This window comes from Pristis pectinata, chromosome 2 (genome assembly GCF_009764475.1).
Source record: "Pristis pectinata isolate sPriPec2 chromosome 2, sPriPec2.1.pri, whole genome shotgun sequence".
NCBI classification, from domain to species: domain Eukaryota; kingdom Metazoa; phylum Chordata; class Chondrichthyes; order Rhinopristiformes; family Pristidae; genus Pristis; species Pristis pectinata.
The window spans coordinates 83,707,380-83,730,516 of NC_067406.1; the positions used below are offsets into that span (position 1 = coordinate 83,707,380).

Here is a 23,137-nt window from a genome sequence, read left to right on the forward strand (position 1 = left end):
TACAAAGAGTGATAGAAACACCAAAGCACAGCATTTTATCTCCAAGTATGGCTCTCGGAGTCTTATCAAGTTAATATGATATTGTACATGCTCAGAACAATAAAATAACAAGAGAAAATACCATCACATCTTTCTGGAAGAATAATCTGCTATTCCATCTGCTATTCATATCACTGCATTTTTAATTTGCTTTAGTGTCTGCCGTTAGGTGGAACACAAGGTTCTGCCGAGAAAGCTGGTATTAAAAGCTGAGCTCAGTGTTTGAAGGGAGTAAGGTGCTTAATTTTCTTCCATCAAGTATTAATGAAACTTCATCAGCAACCTCCTCACGTGGAAGATCTGACAGACATTTAGGCAAAGTTGCTGGTTAGAAAAGCACTGCTGTGATAAAAGTCTGCAGTCCCAGTACATCAGAACAGATAAAGGGAAGTAAGGACTGATGGTTCTTCAGGCTTAGTGATGGAGTACTGAGAGCCGCAGGCTGAAGAACAAGTGAAGTTATAGGTGCAACCTCCCCTCCACTAAGGAAAGGAAAATTTGAGGAGAGATCATGCTTCCTGGTGACTGACTGTGGGAGACTCTGATGTCAGGTCAACAGAGGTATGGAGACCTGGAGGACAAAAAGTGAGAAGTAGTTTAAAACAGAAAATCATATGAAAAAGAGCAGAAGCAAATATCTAATATGGCTTGCAGTCAATTGCACTTTATTGAATTAGTTCAGGGGAAGGAAACAGAAGAATTCACATTGATGATATCAGAGTGCAATAACTGCTGCAATTTTTTTAAACGATACTCATGAAACATCATCAAAAAAACACATGGGCAGATTGTAGAAATGATGCCCATCTGCCCTTTGATGTTCAATGTTTCTTCACTGTCCACGCAGGAGTCTGATGCACTCTAGAGGTTAGTTGCCAGTGTATCTGACGTCCTGTTCTCCCACTGGACTCGCCACTGTGACCCAGTGGAGATTCCAAATTGTACTAAGCTGAGAGGTGGAGGGCACATGCGCTTCACATCTGATCCCTCAGCTTTGTACCAGCCATGACTGACATAAACGCAGCAACCATTTGGTTGGAAGTCACCAACTTTCATTTAAAAAAATGTAAGCTCAGGTTAAATTTTAATTTCATTTTGCTTTATAATTATGTTTTTAATTATGTTACAGCAGTTTAGTGTATTTTAACTACACTTCTATATTTTAAAATAAGCTATCAATGGTCACCAGGGCTATTCTGGGCAGGGCCTCAGGTTTCACCACCTGAGGCCTAGTCATCACCCACAGCCTGCTTCACCTTGCAGAAGGGCCACAGAGTGAAGAGCGCAAGTAAAGTGGATCCAACAAAGCTGGGAGAGGTTACTGAGGCTGCAAGGGAGCCTGCAGCTGACAAACATGAGGTCCAGGGTGGGTTGAGCACAACCTGGCCCAGAAATATTGGATCAGTCATTTATTACACGGTTGTTCTTATTCCCTTTTCATTGGTGAAACATTTCATTTTAGTCTTGAGAGAACAAAGTGTTTGATCAAACACATGGCCCACCTAGCTGTATTTTGGATAAGACATTAGACCAACTTCTGCTTCTGCTCTTGTCAGCTGGGTGTAAAAAATATTCCCAGGCCATATTTGAACAGGGACACTCTATCCCTATCTTTTGATGACTATTCCAATGGACTTCCCATCATCAAAGCTTCAGATGCTTGAACTTACTCACATCATTCTTCCCTGTATCCACTCCATAATGATAAGAGGTCTGGACAGAGTGGACAGTGGGAGGCAATGCAGGACAGTAAGCTCAGAATTTAATGTTGGTTAGGCAACAGGAATCAGAGATTTTAGTGAGTCACCATTGGTATTGGTATTGGTATTGCTATTGGTTTATTATTGTCACTTGTATTGAGGTACAGTGTAAAACTTGTCTTGCATACCAATCGTACAGGTCAATTCATTACACGGTGCATTACATTGAGTTAGTACAAAGTGCATTGAGGTAGTACAGGTAAAAACAATAACAGTACAGAGTAGTGTTACAGCTACAGAGAAAGTGCAGTGCAATAAGGTGCAAGGTCACAACAAGGTAGATCATGAGGTCAGATTCCATCTCATTGTATAAGGGAACCGTTCAGTAGTCTTATCACAGTGGGGTAAAGGTGTCCTTAAATCTGGTGGTATGTGCCCTCAGGCTCCTGTATCTTCATTGGTGGAGGGGCCAAGGACTAGATGTCACAAATATAAAATAAAAGGAAAGAGAATTAACAGTGACATGAGGAAAAGCATCTTTACACAGCATGTGGTTGGAATCTGGAATGCATTGCCTGTAGATGTGGTGGAAACAGGTGCCATTGTAGCCTTCGGGAAGGAATTGGATAAATATATGTAGACGAGGAGATTGCAAAGCTATGGAGATGGGGCCAAGGCTGAGGTATGGAACTAGTGAGTTGTTCTGATATACAGCGATGAGCCGAATAGCCTCCTGCTGTGCTGTAACCATTTTATTATGACAACCATGCCAATATAAGGCAGGTTCACAGAAACCTTCTGTGAACTTGAATCGGATGACACGTTTATCGTGATAAAATATTCCAAGGCACTTCATGGGAGCTTCAATGATAAAGAGATTAAACAAGGAGTGTATAAAAACTGATGCACAGAACCCTTGGAGGATGATGAGATGGGTGGGAGATTCTAGAGATAAGAGGAGTGGGAAGGGTTTGAAGCCAAGGGCAAGAAGTTTAAAAGTGAGGTGGTGTCAGACCAGGAGGCAAAGGAGGACAGTAAGCATATGCCTTCTTGTGTCCTTAGACCAGGAAAATGATTAAATCAATTATGGTGGGCTGAAGGGCCTGTTTTGTGCTGTATGGTTCTATGGTTTAATTCCTTTCGTCCTTTCTTGAAATCTATCAGGAAAGTTATTTAATAGGCAACTGATTGATATTGCCTCATGCACACATACCAAATGTTAGAAATACACCTGTTAAGTCTAATTAATAAAAGTAATGTCAGGTGATGCTTTAGAGAGGTGATCCAGTGAGGAATAAACTTTGTGGGGAGTAAGGGATTATTGAATCACCACTAATAATTATGTTAATATTGTATGTAGTAATTTGAACTCAAATGTGATGGACATTTTGTTATTTCAGAATGTATAGAGTTCTTTAAATCATGGATTAGCCAGACTAAAGATATCTCTGCCCTGAAGATATGAAAGATGTCATATAAATACAAATCTTTCTTTTTAGAGAATGACAGAAAACTTCAAGCATTGGCATTGCTGTTATTGCAGAGCCAGGCCAGTGTTCAAAACATCCAGTTATAGAGCCTGCAGCATATTAGTTATGATATCATCTAGCCTCTTCCAAATGGCTTGTAGAGTAGTGTAGCCTTATGGAGCTCAGTGGAGACAAAAGATATTCCACATCCACCATTTGGATTTATTCCTGGCCAGAATTCAGAGAAAGTCACAAAGGGAGCAAACACTCACATAGAAAGATGCAGGAAAAGAAGCCTGTGAGTAGATCTGTATCTTTACCCACAGTGGGAGAGGGAGATGTTCAAGGAAACCAGAACACAATCTATGCTCAAAAATCCAGAGAACCAACCTTTCATACAACTGGCAGAATTCTCAGTTGGTCTCTAAGCCAATAAATCAAATCTTACAGCTGGATTACTTTTCCATAAAGTTGTCACAGACATTGATGGGTTGAATGGCATCCTGCCCTGCCGTAAACTTTCTGCACTCTGTGATTCATATAACACAATGTTTGGATGGTTGAAAATATGCTATGATGCAACTTCTTTCAAATAACAGAATAATGTAAAAAAAAGATATTGTCAGAAATAAATGAAATCTTAGAGCAGCTTCAATGAAGATTTCACAGGAGCAATAATCTGTGTTTCATCTTTGCAGAAACTAATGAGACTACTGTCTATTTGGAATCTAATTTGCACACTTCTTGTATATTTTTAGGGCTCTATAGGAGCCACCGGTGTACCTGGCATTCATGGACAGAAGGTAAGAAACCTCTCAATTGCTTTTGTCATGTTTCATTCACACTGTGTACCTTATGGAATCCAATGAGGCTGCTGCAGTTGGAAGGTTTTTTTCTAAGTCAGTATAGATTGCTCTGATATAATGGTCAAAGTATTTTGTTGACCATTGAGCTTACTTTAATTAAAGGAGCAGCACACAAGGCTTTGGGTGGGATAATGTATCAAGGTTTTCTCCATCTGCTTTTGTTAGCTGGGTTTACATTCATCCCATTCTGAACATTTCCTCAGCAACAAATGATCTGCTGGAGGGACTCATTGGATCAAGCAGCTTCTGTGGGAGGAAAGCAATTGTTGACGCAGGATTTTGACCCCAAACGTTGACGATTCCTTTCCTCCCACTGATGCTGCTCGACCTGCTGAGTTCCTCCAGCAGATTGTTTGTTGCTTCAGATTCCAGCATCTGCAGTCTCTTGGATCTGCACTGAACATTTCCTCACTCTGGGTGATGTAAGTAATCTCAGTTCCATTCCTCATGAACACAAGCCCATTTCAGGATGCACCTTTACATAACCCTCTCTTGCTGTGACTGACTTAGGAGTTCACAATGGTGCCATTTCCCCTGATTTTAAACACAAGGCATCCCTGAATGGATGAAAGGCTGCAGCTCTTTATTGTTAGGGAATTCTTTTTGTCCTTGAAGCTACTCACTTGGAATATCTGCTGTTTTGCTCAGGATTATCTGTTTTCCAAAATAAAATTGGAAGTTTGGAGAAGTCTTCTCCAAATAATTGTGTCAATTGTTAATTTAAAGTCAGAGATTAGTATATGTTTTTGTTAACAGTATGGAGTATAAGGAAAAGGCTTCCTTGGCATAAACAAGAAGGATAGTTGGGACTTCCACTCTGTGTACAAAATTCTGCCACCAATGCCATCTCAGGAAGAATAGCAGCAGGATAAAATTTTCTGAGTCCACCCTCGTTATATCACAACATCGCCAGTAGTGTATCTACAATCGTCCAGTATTCAAAGGCTCCCATGTGAAATTCCAAGTCTTAGGAATTTCTCCTCATTGGCATGTGCTGAATTTGCACATATTTTGGCTGCACGTTATGCTCTATTTCTGAAGTGTTATACCTTTGACTTAATTTTCAGAAGTGAAGAGTTGCGTGCAACCACTACTATATTGCATAGTTAGCACATATGACCAAGAATGAACTTCTATCAGTCCATCAGAAGTGTATACTCAGGGATAGTAACCCCCAAAACTGCCAGAAGTGTTCAGTCACAGCAAAGCTCAGTTCACTTTACTAAAAGCAGGATCTATTGGCCGACCCGCGAGCCTGTGCTAACCTCAGGAAGAGCTACATGGAATGTGATGGAGCCGTATCCATTGTGTTATTTTTCTGGAAAAGACCTGAAATTAAGTAGTTTCTAGACCTCGCCAACTTGGGAATGATTTAAGCAATATGAAATCACTGATAAGCTCATCAACAGACAAATGTTAATAATAGTTTCATGTTGGCAAATGCAAAGATCAAACCTGGTTTGTGTTAAATAAGACAAGACACAGAATTGCAAGTAACAGTCCTAACAAATCAGATGATTAAGTGATTGGATCAAACAGACTGAGCGGGGATTCACCAGAATGACCTTATTCCAGGAAACAATGAATGATGAGTGTGTCTGGACAATTGAAAAAGACAGTCATTTATTATTAACAGACTTTGAAGTTGAACAATTGGCAGCAGTATTAACCGCAATAGGATTCCTTTCAACTGACCCGCTAAAATCTTTGTTGTGAAAGCCACAATGTGCTCTTTTCCCAATTCAGCTGAAGATTCAGTTGGTTCTATGCTTACTAACCGAGTCCTGCGATGTTTTAAATTGAAGTCCTGAGACAGTGGCTTAAACACAAGCTTATGTGCTATGTCACGGATGGTTTCGGTTTTATGCGGCCATTTTATTACATAAATCCGATTGTCTTCATGGATCGTGTTATACCATATAAATGAAAATCCCCCACTCTGAAGTGTTCATTCTAGAGTTCATATCTAGATGACAGGCGGCACGGTAGCGTAGCAGTTAGTGTAACACTATTACAGCGCCAGCGGCTCGGGTCCAATTCCACCGCTGACTGTAAGGAGTTTGTACATTCTCCCCGTGTCTGCGTGGGTTTCCTCCAGGTGTTCTGGTTTCCTCCACATTCCAAAGACGTACAGGTTAGGAGCTGTGGGCATGCCATGTTGGTGCCAGAAGAATAGTGACACTTGTGGGATGCCCCCCCATGCACATTCTCAGTAACGCAAAAAGATGCATTTCGCTGTGTGCTTCGATGTATATGTGACTAATAAATAAATATCTTATCTTATCAATAACGGTAAGAGCATATCCTGCTTTTGTCCTAGCAAAATATCACAGTAATGTAAAATAATAGCTCAATCTCATTCATAGTTCTTCCATGTAACCAAAAGAAGTTTACTTCTTAGGAGGTTATTGAACCCATCACCTCTTTGCTGGTGCAATCTTAAAGTGAGCCCACTTTCCCATTGTCTTCACCCTCACTTTTACTAAGTATATACAGTAGGTATCCATGTTGTTTCCAGTATTCCAGAATATTTATGCTTGAACATTACAAATTTTCATCTCCCCATTCCCCCTCTGCACTATTGCAACACTCATCAGAAGGTGTGGGAGGATTATTATCTTCCACTGGACTGAAAACAGAAACTGCTAGCAATACTCGGCAGGTCAGCCAGCATCAGTGGAGAGAAAAACAATGTCTTCCACTGATATTTCTATTTTTGTCAACTGGACAACTGATATATGAAGTTCATAAAATTCCTTAGCAGGGCCATTCCTTCCAAAATTCCTTGGCAATTCCTTCCAAAATTAGGACCAGGAAGCAGTCATTTATCAGTTAGGAGACATTTCTTGAATAAATTCCATAAAATCGTTGGAACAAACAGTTGCAGGTGCTGGAAATCCAAAGGAAAAGCTGAAAATGCCGGATGTGGTCAGCAGATCAGGTAGCATTCCCTGGAGAGTAAAATAGGGTCACATTCTGTGTCAGTGATCTTTCACCAGAACTGAAAAGGGGAGAAAAAAAGTCCTGTTTTAAGTTTCAGAGGTAACAAAGGGCAGAGAGAACAGGGGAATGTCTGTGATGGGGTGCCAAAGTGATCATTACTGTAGCTATCAGCATTTAGACACAGAAGAGAAAAGAAACAAAACAACAAAGTGAAACTGAAGTATCCAGCAACATCTGAGGAGTAGAGTCCTGAGGGCTGCAATGTACTGTTCATCAAGCTTGCATTGGGCATCATTGGAACAGCATAGGAGGTCAATGGAGAAAGGTTAGCGTGGGATTTGATGGAAAATTAACATGGTATGCAACTGGAAACTCAGGGTCACCCTTGCAAACTGTACAGAGATATCTGTAAAGCTACACTTACTTTCTCCATTGCAGCAAAGTCAATAAAATAATATCTGATTCCACAAGATAGTGTGCATGGATGAACAAAATATCTTACCATTCTTGATTGATGAATTTCTCAAGTACCTATGATTTTTTTTTCCATTTCAGCCAGCTGACCCACTTTGTATTAATAACCGCAGCATATCTGTTATATAGAGCTTGTTATACAAGGACATGTCCCTTTATAAAAGACTGACAGTGCTATCAAGTCACAGGTTACCTGCTATGTTTCAAGTCAGAAGTTGAAGCCATGATGCCCATGATCTAATGCACCAAAAAATCTGGTATTGGTATTGGTATTGGTTTATTATTGTCACTTGTACCGAGGTACAGTGAAAAACTTGTCTTATAAACCGATCTTACAGGTCAATTCATTACACAGTGCAGTTATATTAAGTTAGTACAGAGTGCATTGATGTAGTACAGGTAAAAAAAACAATAACAGTACAGAGTAAAGTGTCACAGCTACAAAGAAAGTGCAGTGCAATAAGGTGCGAGGTCACAACAAGGTAGATCGTGAGGCCATGAGGTCATAGGTCATAGTCCATCTCATTGTATAAGGGAACCGTTCAATAGTCTTATCACAGTGGGGTAGAAGCTGTCCTTAAGTCTGGTGGTAAGTGCCCTCAGGCTCCTGTATCTTCTATCTGATAGAAGAGGAGCGAAAGAGAGAATGTCCCGGGTGGGTGGGGTCTTTGATTATGCTGGCTGCTACACCAAGACAACGAGAGGTAAAGACAGAGTCCAAGGAGGGGAGACTGGTGTCCGTGATGCGCTGGGCTGTGTCCACAGCTCTCTGCAGCTTCTTGCAGTCTTGGGCAGAGCAGTTGCCATACCAAGCCGTGATACATCCTGATAGGATGCTTACTATGGTGCATCGGTAAAAGTTGGTGAGAGCGATAGGGGACAAACCAACTTTCTTTAGCCTCCTGAGGAAGTAGAGATGCTGGTGAGCTTTCTTGGCCGTGGCATCTACATGATTTGTCCAGGACAGGTTGTTGGTGATGTTCACTCCCAGGAACTTGAAGCTGTCAACCCTCTCGATCTCAGCACCATTGATGTAGACAGGTGCATGTAAACTGCCCCCTTTCCTGAAGTCAATGACCAGCTCTTTAGTTTTGTTGACATTGAGGGAAAGGTTGGTGTCATGACACCATTCCACTAAGCTCTCTATCTCCTTCCTGTACTCCAACTCATCACTGTTTGAGATACGGCCTACAACGGTGGTATCATCTGCAAACTTGTAGATGGAGTTAGAGCAGAATCTGGTCACACAGTCGTGAGTGTATAGGGAGTAGAGTAGAGGGCTGAGCATGCACCAGTGTTGAGAATAATCGTGCCGGAGGAATTGCTGCCTACTCTCACTGATTGCGGTCTGTTTGTTAGAAAGTCAAGGATCCAGTTACAGAGGGAGATGTTGAGTCCTAGGTCTCCGAGTTTGGTGACAAGCTTGCTTGGAATTATTGTATTGAAGGCAGAGCTGTAGTCAATAAACAATAGTCTAACGTATGTGTCTTTACTGTCCAGATGCTCCAGAGCTGAGTGAAGGGCCAGGGAGATGGCATCCGTTGTAGACCTGTTTCGGCGTTAGGCGAATTGCAGTGGGTCCAGGTTGTCTGGTAGGCTGGAGTTGATGTGTGCCATGACCAACCTCTCAAAGCACTTTATGATGGTGGATGTCAGAGCCACTGGTCGGTAGTCATTGAGGCATGTTACCTTGCTTTTCTTTGGTACCGGAATGATAGTGGTCTTCTTAAAACAGGAGGGAACCTGAGATTGAAGCAGGGAGAGGTTGAATATGTCCGCAAATACTTCTGCCAGCTGATCAGCACAAGATCTGAGCACACGGCCCGGGACACCATCTGGGCCAGGTGCTTTCCTCATGTTCACTCTTCGGAAGACTGATCTTATGTCCTCCACTGTGATCACAGGTTCAGTTGCATTGGAGGCTGTCAGAATGGATGGTGACAATCCACTTCCTTTTTGTTCAAAACGTGCATAGAATGTGTTAAGTCCGTCAGGAAGGGATGCGCTGTTGTTAGCTATGGAGCCTGACTTCGTCTTGTAGCCTGTTATTTGCATGTAAGCCCTGCCATAACTGGCGGCTGGTCAGGGACTCTATTTTGAGTTGGTATTGCCTCTTGGCATCCCTTATAGCTTTACGAAGGTCATACCTCGCTTTCTTGTACAGATCAGGATTACCAGATTTGTGTGCAGTAGTCCTCTCCTTCAGTAGGGAGTGGATCTCCCGGTTCATCCATGGCTTCCTGTTAGGGAACACCTGTATTGTCCTCTTTGGTACACAATCCTCCACACACTTGCTGATAATGTCTGTGATGGTGGTGGCATACTCATCAAGGCTGGCAGCTGAGTCTTTGAACATGGACCAGTCCACTGTCTCAAAGCAGTCACGTAGAAACTCATCTGCTTCCTCAGGCCAACACTGCACGACTCTCTGTACCGGATCCTCCTGTTTCAGTTTCTGTTTGTATGCAGGGAGAAGGAGCATAGCCTGGCGGTCTGATTTACCAAAGTGAGGACGAGGGGTGGCTCGGAAGGCATCTTTGATGGTTATATAGCAGTGGTCAAGGGTGTTGGCGCCCCTGGTGGAGCAGGAGATGTGCTGATAGTATTTTGGTAACACACTCCTGAGGTTGGCCTGATTGAAGTCCCCCGCGATGATGAAGAGGGCCTCAGGGTATCCTGTCTGAAGGTTGTTGACCATGGAGTATAGCTCATTGAGTGCAGGCTTCATGTCCGTCTGTGGTGGAATGTAGACTGCCATCAGGATAGCTGAAGCGAACTCCCTTGGCAGATAGAATGGTCGACGCTTCACCGTTAGATATTCCAGGCTGGGTGAGCTGGAGCTCGCCAGGATCGTCTCGTCCGAGCACCACAGGTTATTGATTAAGAAGCAGACCCTTCCACCTTTAACTTTGCCTGAGGACTCTGTACGGTCCATTCGATGAATCGAGAAGCCCTCAGGTTGAATAGCAGAGTCAGGTGAGGCAGGTGTGAACCATGTTTCAGTGAGACATAGCACACAACAGTCCCTCAGTTCTCTTTGGTAGGTCAGTCTTGCCCTTAGTTCATCAACTTTGTTCTCAATAGACTGGACATAAGCTAGAAGTAAGCTGGGGGTCTTGTAACCACGTTGTTTCAGCCTCACCTGCAGCCCAGCCCTCTTGCCGTGTTTCCAAGATACATCCTTCACATTTAATAATTCTTTTTCAGGGTGACCCTGGTTTGATTGGGAAGGATGGTGAACCAGGTCCCAAGGTTAGTCTGTTTTCCAGAATATTTAAATACTATATGTACTGTGCTGAAAAAAATGCCATTGTATTATCTACAAATTATATTCTTGGACCAATAGGGGTAGAATACCTACAATTCACGGATTGTAGCCTGCATTCTCCAGTACTAACAAAATGTTTAAGGTCAGCTAAATAATAATGACTTAATATTTTGTCAGAATAGTAACTGTAATGCAGGTTATTGTTTCACTTTCAAATCACAGGAAATAATGAATTTCAATGGGAGCTAACAGCAATCATTGAAAAGGACATTTTTTGGATGCAAAAATTTGGTGTGCCTCCGTGCTATATTTCTGCAGCCCAAATTACTTCCATAGAAGTACAACACCCAAAATACATTTCTGGTTAGATATTCTACCACATGATGTCAGTAAAACTGGTGCTGTTCCTTCATTAAAAGAAAACAGCTTTTAATCATGTTGAAGGCTCAAACTGTATGTTATTTAAAGAGCCAGACACACTTCTCCTGCATTCAAAGGAAGAGTGCAGCAAAACTCCCTGCAAAACTAACTTCAGATAGATCAATCCAAATGGGAAACCTGTCACTTTCTCACCAGCTCACTTCAGCAGATCTCCTGTCAAACATCAGTGACCAGAATTGCCAGAAGAAATGCAGAAACAAAAGCCAAAGTCTGACACACCCTCACTCTTAGAAACCTTACTTCAGGGTCCTGATAAGTTGTTTCTGTTGAGATATGCCATCAATGACATTTTGCATCTCACTACTGCATTGTAGGAGTCCACAGAAGTTCAACCAACAAAGTGGGGAACCTTTGATTTTGATTCTGTCTTTTGCATTCATGCCTGGAAGGGCATTTGGCTGCCAAAAGTGTGGGCATTTATTGTGGGTGTTCCTGCCCTTACAGACACCACCCTGGCAACTTCCTGCAATAACTGCCTCTGCTCTATTTGGAGGATTCTGCCCACCCCCTCCTATCACAGGAGCCTTCATTCATTCCTCAGCAACTCTTTTCATAAGAGTTATGTTTGTTTGTGGTGTGACCATGTAATATATACTTTCTGAATTCAAAACTGTGAGGGAACTCACCTGCTAATGATCTGTCCAATGATAAGTGTTGTTCCTGAAACAGTGTGGTGTAACAAGGGGGAGCCCAAAAGTCACAGATTAATTTGCAATTTTTGTCGAGTATTTCACAATGGTTGTTTATGGAGGTTGCTTTTACTGTTCTAATGCCAGAAAGTCAGTTCAGATGACTTTCTAAGCCACAGATTGCTTTGAAAGGATGCATTCAAGATTTAAAACAAATGTTCTGAGGCGTTCAAAGCAAATTCCATTTTAGTGAAAGTGTTAATCCACTTGACGTCAGATTTTACTCTTTTATTAATGTTGTGCAATGCAATTTCAGCTCCAGACACTACAATTTTGCTGTTGATTCTACGGCTTTTGGAAGTAGAAATATTATAGAAAGATTGTACCGTGGTAGAGCTGGGTTTCTCCTGGCTGCTCCATTTTCCTCCAATTTCTCCTAGTGTGTAGGTGAGTGATAAATTCTGGGGGGAGTTGGAGGGTTTGCGGAGAGAATTATAGAGAAAATTAGTGGGTGACTGGGAATACTCTGTGAGCCAGTAGAGAGTTGATGGGCCAAAACTAGGATGTGAGATTAGCCAGAACATTGAATGTCAGTGTAATGTCAGCAATGTGCAGCGATTGATGGGACCATATACCTGCTCTGCATTTTTCTTCTTGGGCAATTTGTCGAGATTGAGGATGACTTGCTTCCACTCCAGTTTTGATGTGACAACGTGGGATCCGCAGACTCTCCCGCAGATGGGGCAGGAGCTGCCTGACGGAGTGGGCTGGTGGTTAGTTAGTGAGATGGTCCTGTCCATCCACCACTGACACAGGACTTCTGTGTGCTGCAGATAGGTGGCCTCAAGGTTCTCTACACCGTCCTGAATGCTCCTTCTCCACTTTGAGCACTCATGGGCCAGGGATTCCATGGGCCAGTGGGATGTTGCATTTCTTCAGCAAGGCTTTGAGCACATCCTTGGAACTTTTCCTCTGTCCATCTGGTGATCTCTTCCCATGACAGAACTTTGTGTAGAGCATCTGAATTGGCAGATTGGTGTTGGGAATGTAGACAGCATGGAATCTCCAAAATAGCCAACTGAGAGTGAATTAGGGCCTAGGGATCTGGTCCTGGGAACAAACACTGATGTTGGTTCACTTGTCCTTCCAGTGAATTTGGAGAGACAGCTTTGGTGTTATTTTTCCAGTTCCTTGAGACACCTACTGTAGGTAGTCCAGGTCTAAGAAGCACAGAGGAGGGCAGGAATCAATGAAGCAAAAAAACACAAGCTGCTGGAGGAACTCAGCAGGTCAGGCAGTATCTGTGGAGGGAAATAGACAGTCGATGTTCTGGGTTGAGAACTTTCATCTGACAGCTTTGACACCCTTTAACTTTGCCTCCTGTTAAGGGCTGTCGGGGCATTCTGCGATGGGTCTCAGTGGTATGCTGCAGGAGGCAAGTTGCTATTAAGACCTCGCCAGCCATCTCCAGGACCCAAAGAGATTGCATTATACATATATATAAGACAAGTACAGATGTGGGGAGAGACTGGATTGCAGATTGGGTCCAGCAAGGTCCAGCCCTTGTCTTCGGAAAACAGCACTGCCTGTGATCACATAGAAATCACTAAAGGAGTCCTTTTCCACTCAACAGGTCCTTTGCAGACCTATCCTTTCTAGAGTGTGAGCTCTGTTCTTCAAAATGAACTCTGTTTTCCATTTGTAGGCGGAGATTCTAAATGTTTGGAACAAGTGTATAAATTTTTAAGAAATCTGCCCTGCCTTTTGTCCTGTTGACATTCAGATTTTTTTTCTCTTTCTGCCTTTTCGATCAGGGTGATGTTGGAAGTCGAGGTGAGAAGGTGAGAGCGCCACTTTGTTTGGTTGCTATACGTTGCACAATTTTAAATTATCTATACTTCTGTCGGTCTATTGTGAGTCAGGCTGTGTTCCATTAAATTGTATCTCTTCTCTTCCCTTTCCTCTGTTGCTCAGGGTGATGCTGGTCCAAAAGGTGACAAAGGAGGAAAGGTAAACTCTTCAGCAGCATTCAGCCGATCAGGATGGGCTGGTTGGGAGGGTGGGGGGGGGGGGGGGGTTGGAAACAGAGTGACGGTAATTATAACTTCATTCTGCTGGGTGTGGAACAGAAGGGTGGGATTTGGAAGGCTAAATAAAAAAGGTTCCACCTCAGGCTTTAATGTGGGTGTGTTGGTGAGGAGTGCGGCAAGTAGGAGCGGCTAATCCATGCATAGTGGATCATTAATATTTTAAGCAGCCTGCCTGTCTCCATTTTAGATACTTCTGTCTTATTTGTAACATCTGTGGGCCTTGAGAAACAGAGGAAATGAAGGGAGGTGTGGAGAGTGAATGTATCCAAGTACTTTGTCCATGACACTGTGGAATGCCAAGGCCAAGAGAGCAGACTGACGTCACAGCATCTGACCAAACGGTTCCCAGCATTCCATGGCATCCACCTGACCACCTCCCCAATCTGTCTGATGTGACTGACCCCTAGAGTTCTTCTCTCTCCAGTATCTATTTAACCATCATTCCTCCCCCCCTTGCCCAACCCAAGGATGTACTTCTAAGATTCTGGAGTTTCTCAGTGATTGATTTCATCCACTCTCCGCCAAGCACCTACTCTGCTGAGTCCTATATTTTGATGCTGGTATGTCTGGAAATCCATCCCTAGTCAGTAACATGAACTGCACAATCACACCGGCCCTTTGTATTGAGCCTCTGAAGTTATTGGAATGAATTTCAAAACCAGGTTCCGACGTGCTGACATTTAGTGCCACTGACCAGGGATGAATTTCAAGTCATTAAACTTTTGGAGAAAGCCTTGAGACTTCAATTCTTTATTATTTCGCCTTTTTACAGGAAGGTTGCAAAATACATCCCAGTCATTAATATGGAGTGTATCTTCTGAAGGGCAATCTCCCTCTTCTGTGAAGTCACACGCAGCATTCCCTCCACTTGTATCTGGCTTCATTGTGTCACCTCCAGTAAAGTGAGACATAATGAAATGGGTGCATAATGTTTTTTTTCTTTCTTTTTCAATCTTTTTATTAAATTTCAAATTAATAAACATAACAGTAGTAATTATACACATGATACGAAGAGATCGGGATTACAATAATAACAGTTAACATATACAGACACAAAGAGTAAAATATATAATCTGAACCTCCCAATCTCTTGATAATTAAACACAAGAAAGATTTTAAAAGAAATTTAAGTGGGTGCATATTGAGCTTTGTCCAGCATTTCCTTGCTTTGACATTCACCCCAGAGTATAAGCAGAATGGATTCCACAAAAGCAGCATCCTCACGTCGGCTTGTCCAACCATTTTGTGAGGCAGTTCAGCAAGATACAAAGGACATGGGACTGATCGATTTGCATTCTTTCTGCTTCTTTCCCAATAGGTCCCAAGAGCCTAGTGTTTTAGAGAATTGCTTCCTTGATATTATCTGCCAGATACAGTCCAATATGAAACTGAATCGGCACAAGGGCGCCGAATGATTCCTAAACCAAACATTTGAACTGAGCTCAATGATATCATGAGCTTTAATTCTACTAATTAATACATCATAAAATCATAAGTAGATTGAAAAAAAAGAAACAGTTTACTACACCCCGTTCTTTGCATCTAACATTTTACCTCTGAAATAAACTCCAATAAATAGGAAAATGTGATAGTTTCTACTCAGTGAATTCCCACAACATGCAAATTAAATAAATAACTTTTTTTAAAATTTATTCATGGGAATTACAAACTCTGGATCATTAAGCTTCTGGGCTATTAGTTCAGTGATGTAACTATTATTTGCCACACTCAGCTATCCTCTCAGGTTGAGGGGATGTCATTGGCAAAGACATCTTGGGACTTCCTGCTCATCTTCAAGTTGCTAAATCAATGGCATGAAAAGTTAGGCAGCTTCTACAGTCTTATTACAGTACAGTACTTCTACAGTTTTTATATTTAATATCTTTTAACTACCAATAATAAAAGAGAAAACCAGACAAGTAAACAGATTCATACTGCTTGCCGTAAGATGAGGTAATAAGGAACTTAATACAAATCTTTTAAGTGTGATACAATAATCTAAATCATAGTTTAAAGACCAGTACAACTTAATTTCCACATCTTGTCACTGTTGGTTTCCAAAGTGACAATAGTAGCCCCACAAGCACCATTTCACAGTTATGTAAAAGGACACAACCTGTAAATGGAAAAAAATGGCACAACATTTTGTCTGTGAACAATTATTCACTTGAAAGAACATTTCTGTGATTGATTTTAGAACAGTTTGGTTTTGTTCAATTCTGATACAATTACAAGGAAATTAATTGCCATGATTTTAAACAAGCCATCGGATAAGAACATAAGAAAATAGTAGGAGTAAGCCACTCAGTCCCTCGAGCCTGGCCCACCATTCAATATGATCATGGCTGATGTGCCCCAGCCAAGCCTCATCTCCTCCTCAGTGCCAGTTCCCCATAGCCCTCAGTACCCTGATCTGTCTCCTCTGTGATCTAGTTCCCATAACCCACCGAGGTAGAAAATTCCAGACCAACAGCTCTCAATAAGGACATTTCCAGAGATTTACAACTCTCTGCAGGGAGGTGAACTGAAGAACCTTTGCAGGATCAGCTGTGAAGAGGCTGTGTAATGCTTGTATTAATCTTTAAATTGGTGTATATTTCTACTAATCCAACTTCAGACACACTTTGCCTATCCTGAAGTTTCAGCAGTTAGGAGACTGCAACAAGCCATATGCCTAAACATTTTTTCTCACACCATGGGAAAAGTGTAGTCTAAAGCTGATGCATTTTCTCTGTATTCGGGTTGGTGCATTCAAAAATATGGATCATTTGCTGTAAGATTACAGGACGTTTGATTTCAAGTTGTGGCTTCAGGGAATAGTTTCAAGGTTAGCTTATTATAACCTACATGGGCCAAAAACTGAGTGAGCAGTTGCAAAAGATAATTCCTGTAGTGAAAGGTAATTATTATTATTGGTGAATGAAGGGCATCATTTCCTTCTACCCTTATGCAAGTTTTGTTGTGAAGATATAATCTCATAGCTGGGGATGGACAAGCAGCATCCCTAAAAATCTAATCTTTGCAGAAAAAAAAATCATTCCTACTCTCTTCCAAGTCTGTGTCAGAGCAAAATTTGACTGGACTTTAAGTTTCCTTTCAATGAATGGAGAGATGTGGAAGCTAAGCCTCACAATGCTCAAAATTCACTTGGTCCTGCAAACGGAACCAATTTCAGATTATTGATTTCAACTCCAGATCATTAAATCTATATATAATTATTTACAGGGAGCTAATAGAAACGATTACCTGGTACTTTATTGTTCCAATAACCTATTGATCAATACAGTAATTGAATCTTTCAGAATTCGTATACATAGTGGAATAAAATATTGATTTTTCCTTCAGCAGAGCCCTGTAATTCTAAAAGCTACGCCAATAGCATTTATAATATGCTCCAGGGATGTTTCTTGTCTGTTCTATATTCTACTTCCTGTGAAGAAGTGCCTGGCCTCCCCTTGAAAATTGCCCACAGTAATGTATTAGAAATTGGAAGCTCACTTTGTGAAAAATTGCCAAGACCTGCATTCCATCTTTTGTGGTTCAGTTTATTGAATCTTTGCTGACTCGGGTCTTGCAGAGAAACGCTGCTGGTGATTGAAGTTCTCCACAAAACAGTTATTGAAAGGTAATTAACTGGAAATAAAACTAGAGACCTGCTATCATCCATTTTGCCTTTATCACACAGTGTCAACTGCTGCTACCCAGAGTGCAAGCCACGAGACAAAACGGGGAGGGGTTGGGTGGAAAATGTAGGGCACTGTAGTCGTTTTCTGCCTATTTCATTAGAATAATATTCATGGTCAGGGATTCATCCCCTTACTGTTAGAACATACTTTTCCCTTTCCATTCCTGACCCAGTGCTTGCTGCATCCCCATGTGGGTATGCATATCAAGCAGCTAAGCCATAGCCTAAAAGTTCATCCTCAGTCAGTTGCAGGCAATAGGGTAGTGTCAGAATGTTGCATCCTTCCATTGAAGTCAGGGGATAAATTTCAGAAGCCGACTGCAATGTCTCGAAGCAAGCTTTTGTCGGGGATGCACATATTCCACACAGCAGAACAGGCTGGCCTTCAAAGATCGGATGGCACAAACAGGGCAGAACTCACCAGCGTCACTATTGCTTACCCATGGCACTGTCTGCACATACCATGCCCATGCTTACTGTGCCCATGCACCATATTCTGTGACTGTAATTTCTGATAATGAATTGTAACAGCTAAGAGTAATTATCAGAAAAAGAAACAAAAAAAAAGACTGTAGCTGGTGATAGGATATGCCAGTCCAAAATATTGTAGTGGGGAAGCAAGTGAGCACAAGGTGGAGTAAGGATGAGGGGAAAATTTGGAATGGAAACTGTTTTTATTTTGTTTGGTCCCCATGTGCAGTTTTCAATAGGCAAATCTCACCATTGCGACCTGTTTAGTGTTTGGGTCAGATGATCCCTAGTGACACCAGGAAATTCACCTTCAGCTTACAGAAGGCATAGGTTTGGTCTTGGGCCGTCCCTCACACCTCAGATCCCAATTTAGTGGGCAAATCAGTCACGCCAGCACTGCTTGTAATGCAGATGAGTTCTGGAGCCTCAACATTGCATAAATCATATAAGTGGCTTGCATGGAGGCACCCAAGGTATGTTTGTTAAAATTGATGATGACACAAAGGTAGGTGGGGAAGTAACTTGTGAAGAGGGCATAAGGAGGCTACAGAGCAAATTTGATAAATTAAGTGAGTGGGCAAAGAGCTGGCATATGGATTATAATGTGGCAGTAATAATTTAAAAGAATGATATTATCTAAATGGTGAGAGCTTTCAGAGCTTTGAGATGTAGAGGAACCTGGCTGGCTTACAATACAAAATGCAAATGGATGACGTGCATGTACTCAAGCAATTAGTAAAGTCAGTAGAATGTTATTGTCTTTTGCTCAGGGAATTTTACACAAAAGTATGGAGGTTGTGCTTCAGGTATATGTGACATGTGAGACCACATCTGAAGTACTTTGTACAGTATTGGTCTCTTTATTTAAGGAAGGATGTAAATGCATCAGAAGTAGTTCAGAGGTTTACCAGAACGATGGTTGGAGGGGGTAGGTTGTGTCATTGGGAAACATTGGACAGACTAGGCTTGTGTTCCCTGGAGTTTAGAATCCTTGATTCACGGACAACTCAAATCCTCCATAATAAAACGGATGGACATCCACATTTGGACACTGAATTAATCCAATCTTTAAGAATCCTCTTATCATTTTGTTTTAGAAGTTCTTTCTTTCTCAGTTATCTCAGCAATTTCAGCTGCTGTGACTGCAAAGTCATGGCTGTGAAGTGAAGATTATGTTCTCCTACCTGCATCAGAATCTCCATGTGATAACCTGAATAAAACATTTGCAGAAGAATTTTGGTTGGTAGACTGATAAACCAATGATGTAGTGGTAATTGGAAATAGAATCACGTACAGTATTTCTCCATTTTAGAAGCTGTGTAGTTGAAATCACCTATTTTTGATCTAAAACAGCCAATAGGGATTTATAATCCATGACTAAAATGAAAAATCTTCCCTACAGAAAATGGCAAAACCTCAAATATAATTGCCAGTGGTTCGTTTCTAACTGGGCATATCTCCTGTTGGCTTCTCCTGGCTACCTTCCAGGATCTGATCGATACCAGTGCCCAATCTGTTGTTTGAGGTGATACACTCGAGCGTTAACGTTCTTGCCATGTTACAATGAACAATAAGAATTCATTGATCAAGTTCCTTGCATGAGTCATATGCTCCCTGTCGATATTCATTCCATCTCCATCTTCCACTAATTTTGAGCAGCTAGTGCAGTGATGTGAGCATCATAACTAGGTGGTGTAATACTGTTCCATACCCAAAACATATCTGAACTTTGCAATGTTTGCTTCTCTAATTCATCTAGTTGCTCTTCCATCTGACTTCTAGAAGATATGCCACTAGTCAACCTTCTAAATATACTATTTTGGCATCAGGCTTGATGAATATGTGTGCCTTGTAGCTGGTAATGCCAGTATGAACAACCTTGGAGACTGCTTCATGTTTGTGTAATAGGATTTCTAAGCATGGTGTTGCAGTACCTACATGGATATGTAACACTGATTATCTGACCATCTGATTAGCTTTCTTAGCCAACCCTTGCCTAGTAATGTTACTCCATGTTATGCTGGTCAATGAATGAGATTCCAGGGCATTTGTCAATGCCATTTCCAATTTTACTAGCCAGGTCAAATGTAATTCTTTGTGTGCTCAACAATTTGGGCTGAATCTTTTTATCATTTAAGTCATACACCAACCTATCTCACATCACAGGGTGAAAGAATCCACTAATGTTACAATATCTTTTAGATCAACAATATAGACCCTCACGCCAAAATTGCAAGTTTGCTATTTCTGATGAAAAATATTCCAATTTCTGCACTACTTCTGCGTACTTCTTTGTAGGCTACCAGATTAATCAGCATATGATGTATCAAATCCATCAATAGAATAGCTTTCTTATACTCTCTTTTGACAGTATTTTCAATTTGATCCCTCTGCTTCCAGAATATAATTCACAGTAAAGAACATTTCCATCCCCTTTACATTCGCTGGAAGGACTCACACGGTCAATTCCTTGCTTGCATATATGTTTTGGCTGCATACATATCCTGTCTGTACTTGAGCCATCATTTCATCCCATTTCCCACCTACACTGTGACAGTGCTGCACTTAAGGCTTCTCTACAATACTCAGCTTTCTTGTGTATTGTACTGTTATCAGCATCACAGTATCTCACAGTATTACTGACTTTCTTTAATTGCTATTGTCTGGAGTGCTCGATGCAAGTTTCCTGACTCAGTGTGCACCCATGAAATGCTGGGGCTGTTTCCTTTTCCCCGGTTCTAGATTTCTGAAGTCTTGTAGGCAGTGTCATCAATCATCAATGTTCAGTAGGTGCTTCGAAGTATTTCCTCAGAACACAGGGTTTTTTCGCTGAACCCGATGCATGTCAGTTGCTTTGACTATTCTTGTCAGCACTTGTTGTGTAGGGAGTGGTGTTCAGTGAGCCACTAATCTATAACTGGTGAGAACTGCCTTTAATCATCTCTAGCAGACACCAAGAGCTTCAGAACACATTAACTCTTAGCGCAGCCTAACAACTACCACCTGTGCTTATGCCACATATATGTCAATGTCATTAAATCACATTACTCATTTGCATATTTACATACAAGCAACCCATAGCCCAATTGCTGAAATGATCCTATCACTGAGATTTAGGAAAAAGAAATGGTTCTTTTCTATAGTTAATGGAGGGACGCCAGGATTTGTGCCCCATGTCTTTAGAAATGTGAGATTAAATATTTAGCACAGAGAGGGTTAAGACCACGAATTATTTGTTGCTAGATAAAGTTTTTACATCAGCTTCAGAAAATATCATGATAATCTAAAAAAGCAGGTACAGGTGATATTTATTAAGTGAACATATAATATTGCAATTGTTCTCAGAAGAACTAGCCTGTTTTTAATGAAGGTGTCTGAATGCTCAGTGAATTGAGCACAGGGTACCTATCCCCACTAGTACACACCACAGCAGGTCTTCACAGATGCATTTGTAATATTTTAGCTCCTATACTCTTGAACATAATTTTTATAACATTTATAAGCAGCTGTACGAATAATCATTTCAGCTAACTACACTGCTCTTCATATCTGTTACATAGAGAATTCCAGCATTTCAGATTAAATCTATCATTAGAGAAAGAGACATCTTTGAATAAAGAGGGGAATCTCCACAGAGATTTTCTTGGTTGTCCATCTCAACTGTAGTTAGAAAGCCACAAGTTACACAAAGTTCCACACTTTTTTTTGTCAGATGAGCAGAGAAACTTAGCAGAGATTTGCCCAGTAGTTATATTACCCTGAACACTGCACTAATTTATTTAAGGCAGAAAAGCTGTATTTTTTAAAGCAATCAAGTAGTCAACTATTGGGAAACATTTTTGATTGCAAGTTAATAATTCTTATTTTTACTTGCAATCTAAACTATAAACAAGTTAATATTGTTAGTAACAATGTCATCTCTGGTTCAGGGGATAAGGACAATGAGTATATAATCTAAGCTGACTCTCTAAAGCTGTGCTGAGGGAGAGCTACACTGCTGGAGGTGCATTCCTTTGGATGGAAGAATACAACCCTGTCTGCCTAGAGTAGGTTTTAAAGATGCCATGAAAAAGAGAAAGAAACTCTGCAAATGACCTGGCCGAAACCATGCATAGTAGATGGAACATATTGTAGAAAAATATAAAGTCATCCAATTTGGTGCACAAAACAGAAAAACAGAGTATTTTTTAGATGGTGACAGATTGGAAAGTGTTGATGTTCAAAGGGTCCTGGATATCCTTGTAAACAAATCACTGAAAGCTAGCATGCAGGTGTAGCAAAAGCAATTATAAAAGCAAATGGTATGTTGGTCTTTATTGTGAAAGAATCTCAGAACAGGAGTAAAGTTCTTTTTGTGATTATGTGGGGCCTTAGCGAGACCAGTTTTTGGTCTCCTTATAAGCATATACTTGCCATAGAAGGAGTGCAGTGAAGACTCACCAGACGAATATCAGGGATGGCATGTTTGCAATATGAGGAGAAATTCAGTAGACTATTCCCATATTGTCCAGAGGTCAGGAGAAATGAAAGGTGATCTTATTCGAACTTACAAAGTTCTTACAGGATTCAACAGGGTAGATGTGGGGAGGATGTTTTCCCTTGCTGAGCAGTCTAGAACCAATTGGACACAGTCTTGGTATAAGGGGTAGACCGTTTAGGACTGAAATGAGGTGATTTTTATTCACGCAAAACGTGGCAAATCTTTGGAATTCTCTACCTTGGAAGGCTGTGGAAGTTTCGTCATTGAGTTTATTCAAAACAAAGATCAATAGAGTTCTGGATATTAAGGGAATCAAGGAAAATGGAGCTAAGGTAGAAGATTAGCCAAGATAACATAAGGAGAATGTTAAGAGGTTACAAAGAGACATTGATAGGTTAAGTAGGTGGAAAAAGATGTGGCAAATGAAATACCTTATGGGAAAATGTGAAGTTATCCATTTTGTCAGGAAAATTAAAACAGAGGTATATCATGTAAATGGTAAGAGATTGCAGAGCTCTGAAGTGCAAAGGGATCTGGGTGTACAAGTGCATGATCCACAAAAGGCAGGCATTGTTAAGGCAC

The 23,137-nt window shown here is 41.2% G+C and overlaps 1 protein-coding gene across 1 annotated transcript in view; it reads left to right on the plus strand.

The window, feature by feature from the left end:
- The window catches only part of LOC127584027 (collagen alpha-1(XXV) chain), a 153,603-nt gene that overhangs the window by 29,783 nt on the left and 100,683 nt on the right, over positions 1–23,137 (plus strand). The window contains exons 8-11 of the mRNA XM_052040547.1: positions 3,967–4,011; positions 10,699–10,743; positions 13,644–13,670; positions 13,804–13,839. Of these exons, the coding sequence (XP_051896507.1) occupies positions 3,967–4,011; positions 10,699–10,743; positions 13,644–13,670; positions 13,804–13,839 (153 nt within the window). The remainder of the gene's footprint in view (positions 1–3,966; positions 4,012–10,698; positions 10,744–13,643; positions 13,671–13,803; positions 13,840–23,137) is intronic.